The sequence below is a fragment of the Mesoplodon densirostris genome, chromosome 1, assembly GCF_025265405.1.
Source record: "Mesoplodon densirostris isolate mMesDen1 chromosome 1, mMesDen1 primary haplotype, whole genome shotgun sequence".
Classification (NCBI taxonomy): Eukaryota; Metazoa; Chordata; class Mammalia; order Artiodactyla; family Ziphiidae; genus Mesoplodon; species Mesoplodon densirostris.
Window position 1 is genome coordinate 84,640,229 of NC_082661.1, and position 6,000 is coordinate 84,646,228.

At 47.2% G+C, this 6,000-nt stretch overlaps 1 protein-coding gene across 1 annotated transcript in view; it reads right to left on the reverse strand.

Moving 5' to 3' along the window:
* PRSS12 (serine protease 12) overlaps positions 1-4,260 on the reverse strand; it is a 70,733-nt gene extending 66,473 nt beyond the window's left edge. The window contains exon 1 of the mRNA XM_060088763.1: positions 3,674-4,260. Coding sequence (XP_059944746.1) covers positions 3,674-4,163 — 490 coding nt within the window. The 5' untranslated portion in view covers positions 4,164-4,260. The remainder of the gene's footprint in view (positions 1-3,673) is intronic.
* Positions 4,261-6,000: the final 1,740 nt, after the last annotated feature.

Below are 6,000 nucleotides of genomic sequence, written 5' to 3' on the forward strand. Positions count from 1 at the left end.
TCTTCCTATAGACATGTGAAAATAATCTGGCCCACATTCAGTTAATAATCATATTCTGGTGAACTAAGTTGTTATTATCCCACACTGGTCAAACAAAACCATTTTCTAAAACCACACAAAAAGTTACCATAGGCCTGCCTTATGCTTGATCCTAAATCTAGCGGGATGAAGTCACAGAATGGTAGACTCAGCTGACATGATCACGCACCGCTACACAGCTTAGGTGGGTTCTGATGCCCTCCCATGGCTTTCCCTGACAGTGACAAAGGGTCTTCAGCCTCCAAATCACCTTGACTGCTCATTAGAAATGCACATTCCTGAGCGGAATTCCTTAGCTTACTTAATCAGGGTCTCTGAAGGCTAGAGCCCAGGTATCTGCATTTGAATAAGCCCCCACGTGATTCTAATGCTCATTGTAAGAACTAACTCCCAGGGCTGATTCAGGGTGAATCCCCCAAATGATTCTTTATTACTAATTTCCAAGTTTCACACAACCAGGGCCCAGGCATCGTCTTTCTTGTTCTCAGATATCTGAGCCACTGGAGTGTCCATGCCCTGCCCTGGCTCACCTGATATCCCCCTGCCACCCCTTCAACTTGGTTTCAACCAACTCTCCACCTCAGGGGCACCAACTTCCTCATTACTCTCGATGCAAACAAGTACATGACTCTAGCCTCCAGTTTATTTTTTAAAGGAGGGATTTCATTACAATTAATTTTCTTTCCCTTTGTCCTTTTTTGTTTGTTTGTTTGTTTTGTTAAAAAAAAGAAAGAAAAGAAAAAGAAAACCCTGGATATTCTCAAGTCAGAAGAGACTGGAAATCATGTACATTGGACCAAACATAATTTCCTTTCTCTTTCTTTTTAAACTAGTCTTTAAACTACAAGAATAGGATCATTAGACAGTACAGATATTTCTACATGTTTATATAATTAAAGAATAAAATGAGCTGTGGAGTGAAATGTGCACTATCTTATAATGTTGCTATAAGAATTAAATGAGGGACTTCCCTGGTGGTCCAGCGGGTAAGACTCTGCGCTCCCAATGCAGGGGGCCCGGGTTCGATCCCTGGTCGGGTAACTAGAAACCACGTGTGTGCTACAACTAAGAAGCCCACATGCCGCAACTAAAAAAAAAAAGATCCTGCATGCCACAACGAAGATCCCATGTGCCACAACCAAGACCCGGCGCAGCCAAATAAATAAATAGTTTAAAAAAATAATAAAAGAATTAAATGAAACTAATATATGAAATGCTTAGCTCGGGCTTCCCTGGTGGTGCAGTGGTTGGGAGTCCGCCTGCCGATGCCGGGGACGCGGGTTCGTGTCCCAGTCCGGGAGGATCCCACATGCCGCGGAGCGGCTGGGCCCGTGAGCTATGGCCGCTGAGCCTGCGCGTCCGGAGCCTGCGCTCCGCGGCGGGAGAGGCCACAACAGTGAGAGGCCCGCGTACCGCAAAAAAAAAAAAAAAAAAAAAAGAGTGAATGCTCAATAAATCCTACCTGTTATTATCAGGCCGGGGTGTTTTGGTACATGCTCAGTGCTGGGAAAGTCCTTTGAATAAATCTGTTTCAAAGCTGCCTTCCTCCGGATAAGGAAACTAAAGCTCTGGGGGTTGAGTCTTACTCAATACTGCATAGCTACTGGCAGAGCCAAAGCGGACACCAGTGTTTTCTAAAGCACAATTCCAAATTCTTTTCACCACTCCATGACAGCTTTGTTCACACTCTTAACTGAAATGTGGAACGAAAAAAGTCATAGGTTCAGAATATGCCAGTCATTTTGAAGGTATGAGTTACATCCAATCAGAATGTGAGGAATAAATGACAGAATGGGTTAGCAAGACTAAGCCTGTGAGAGTAATTAAATTATTACATAGCCAGCAGATTGCTGTCCTGGTTTTTTTTTCTTTTTCTTTTTCTTTTTTTTGGGGGGGGGCGGGGGGAGAATTTATCTCCCATCTTGGGTGTTTTCTTTTGTTTCTCTTGTGTTCAACCACTGTACTCCAGGAAGTACACACACTATTACGCAGTGTTCAGAGTTCTGTCTAGTGAGAATTGACTATGAACATAAAGGAATCACAAAGAGTGCGTTGCTGTTAGGTTTAAATCTCTTTTCAACACAAGAGGGTGGGGAGAATCAATGAACAAGCTACTCTCCTCATTTGGAATATAAAATGAAAAGAATTATGTGTCAGAAAGAGAACAATAGATCTAGTGTTTTAACTCTGAAATACATTTATTTATGTCTATGTATATACAGTAGGAAATATGAAATATAATAATAGAAAGATGAAAAAACTGTCAGTGTTGGCTAAACATGAGATTTTACTACAAATAATCTCTTACAGTAAATAGTGAAACAATGCTAGGGCTCTCTGCTTGATATCACCTCAAATTTTTTACAGCCACATTGGCATTCTGTCTGTGAAACACAAGTATAGTGATGACGTCATTCTCTAGCATAAAGGATAATTGATCTTAACCTTCCTATCACTCTCCTTTAACTCAAAGCACTAATGCAATTGAAAGCACAGATAAATAACAATTTCTGAAGGGAAAGAATGGCCCTGTGAAAGTTAACCTCCAAATTACCTCCAAAATGTACAAAGTACAACATATCTCAGAATCACAATTAGTGAAACCGCTGCCCCACAGCTTGGATGGAGAGCTGCCAAAAAAAGAATTTTTAAAGAAAATCCAAACTTTGAAGGACATGTAAGGTTTTTTTCCCACAAATATTAAAGAAAAAAAAAAGCCCTAATGTTAAACAAAACACCAACTCAAAACAAAGCACTGTTCAAAGGCCGATTATTCACTTACATTAAATCTGTTAATGTGATGCTTTTATTACCACAAAACCAAAACATCTTACCAACTTTATTTTTTTACCAATTGATCCCGATTTTCCACAAACAACATACACAGCTGAATACTGGCACTCTTGAAAACCGCACTTGACTATGTCAGGTTGCTTCTTCTCTAAGATAGTTACTATTCCGATCTCTTTTCCCTTTCTTTTTTCTTCACTCATTGATGATATTTATCACACTGTGCCCCAGAACATGAAGATCATTTTGATAAGTTGTATTTTGGCTGGAAAATTTTGCCAAACTTTTTCAAATATATGTCAATGGTGGGAGTAAGGCAGAAATTTTACCACGTTTTCCCAAATCGGGTCGGGGCGGGGGTGGGAAGGTTATTGATTGTCATATTAGATTTAATATTTCCCTTTCCAAAACAAGTAATTAGAAACTATCGCCTCCTTTGCTTTGCCTCGTCTACGTAAATATGGTAACATTCTGAAGGCAAGATGATCCAGAAAACACACATCCTCCCAACACATGCGCGCGGCCACACACACACACACACACACACACACACACACACACGGCAGAGACAAGACCTTATCCAGGAACCCAGAGCGCAGCATCTTCCAGAGAAACTATTGCCCCAAATAACCTTCACACACGAAGCCCGCCTTGCTAATTCAAAGTCAAGGTACCAAGGTACCTGGATGGTAACTCAGTGGCAGCCCACCATCACACTGAGCGAGGCAAACCCGCAATCGCACTCCCTCTCACTCTCTCTCTTCAAGGAACACCTAATGCCCTCTCCTAGCTAGGGTGGCTCCCCGCCAGTCCAAGTCGCCGCCGCTGCCCCGAGGCCACTCACCGTGTCGGCAGTCGCAGTAGCCCCAGTCCACCTTGCCGTGGGCGTTCCCATAGAAGCACCAGGGTCTGCCTGCGCCGTCTGGGCTCCGGCAAAAGTTGTGGCTCTGCCCTCGCAGTTGAGCCCAGCCCGCCGGGGGCGACCGCTCGAGGAACGGTGGCACCTCTGCCCAGCGCAGACAAGAGGCGCCGAAGTCCGTCACGTTGACCCAGGGCTCGCCGGCGGGGCAGTCCCCGGCGCGCGGCCCGGGCGTGTGCCGGGCGTGGAGGGCCTGCAGGCGCGGGGCCCGGAGCGCCGCCGTGGGGCGCGGGACGCGCGGCAGAGGTGTCCTCTGTGGACGCTGCTGGGTAGGAAGGTAATAAGGGTACTGGGTACCCGGAGGGGGCGAATGGCGATGGCGGTGGTGGAGGGGGTAACTGAGGACCGGATCAAAGCTGACCACTCCGGGGAGCGCCCCGAAAATCAGAGCCACCGCGAAGCGGGCGAGCGTCATGGTGCCAGAGCAGCGGCGTTTGCTCCATACTCCCCCTGCTCCGCGGGTTCTGAAGGGTAGGAGAGGAGGGGGCGAGGGCGGGGCTGCGCGTCCCTGGAATCCCGTACTCGAGCCCCCTCCCGTCCCCCGCGCGCGGTCCGCCTTCCCCTCCCCACCTCGCCTCCCGCCGCGGATCCCCGGCCGTGCCTCTGCTCCTGCGCCTCGGGAGCGATCGCGGGCGGGGAAATCCTGTGCTCCGCGGAGTCCCGGCTGGTGGAGAGAACCCGCCAAGAGAAGACGCGGACCCGGCGGACAGTGGCGGGGCCGGAGCCCCAGGTAGCCTGCAGTGACACGGGCCCGGGAACTCTGCCCCCTGGCTGCCGGCACGGGGCGCGCAGTCTCGCCCCGGAGCCGGACCTCCGCGCGGCCGCTGCCTGGCTCCCGGCTGCCAGCCCGCCCGGCCGGGCCGGACCACCTGATGGCACCGCTGCGGCCTCAGTGTGCCCGAGCCAAGCCCGAGGGTGCCAACGAGGGGGAAGGTCTTGGCCGCTCCTTGCCAGCAGGCGACACCACCAGAGCCCCGCGTCTGGCGGCTGCCAAGCCTGCCACCAGCCCCTGCAGCCATCTCTCCTCCACCCCGCGCCTCGTTTCCTCTATTCTGAAATCGTTAAAAGTGTGGATGGGTTTAGTTGCAACTCTCCCTTGATAAGTCCCGGGGTGAAAGTTATCAAAGCCGACTTGGAATGCAGAAGCCGTTTTCCTGAGCTGTGAGCTCCTCAAGGACAAGACCACGTTCCGTTCCGCTTTATATCCCAGTGCTTAACACCGTGGCCAACACTTATTAGGCTCCAGTAAACATTTGCTGAAATTAAATTCCTGAACCGACGCAGGGAAAACAACTTGAGCCTTTCTACTTCCTGCCACCCACTCTCCACCGGTGCCCTGAACAACACCAGTTGTTTGGTTATTATTGGGATTCCGTGAGGCCCTCTTAAGACCAAATTTCCTTTCTAACCAGAGAAGACTTCATCCGTCCGGGTCTCCATCCTATCCAAAAAGGCCATCCCTCTAACACCTGCCTCGTTTTTGCCCGGCAAGGGACTTGAGTTAAGCCTACTCTTTCACCTCTCCAAAGTGGACTCTGCCTGCCGGCAATTTTGTAGCTGTTAGCTCGACCTTAGCAAAGCCCTTTCAACAGCTTCCCGCCGCCAAAAAAAAAAAAAAAAAAAAGTTGGTTTAGAATTTTTTAAAAAATCACTGGAGCTGGATGTTTTAGGATTTCCCCTTTCAGTTGTTCCTGACTATGCCACTGAAGTTAAACAAGAAAAAGGAAGGCCGTAAACAAGGCAATATTTTACTTTCTGGCATAATCGTGTTTCAGTGCGGGGTAGAACTACTGTCCCATAGTATATACTGCCCTCTGAAGAAAACTTGAGCATGACTTAAACGATTATTGTTAAAGCCTAGATTTCAGTTAGAAACTGAATTAATTTCCTTCCCGCAGTTCAAATAATAATCTATCTTAGTTTAACCTTTTCGAATCATCTGTTTTTTTTAAAATTTTGTTCACTCCTATTAATGAAACATTTGATTTGACTACAGAGAGAAGTGGGCAAGTGAATGATATTAGGAATCCAGGAATGTATTTATCAAATCTTTATTCAAGATGTTTTTACCCACTACTTCATTTTTTTTTTTTAACTAATAGTTTTCTGACTCCAAAATCATAGTTAAAACTGTACTTGGGGAAGAGAGTGAAGGTAAAATCCTTCTCTGGGGGAGGTTGATTTACTTATTTTAGTAGGGTCGACAGTGTTCACCAATCACAGATTCTTGATATAATAGGTGACAATTCTAA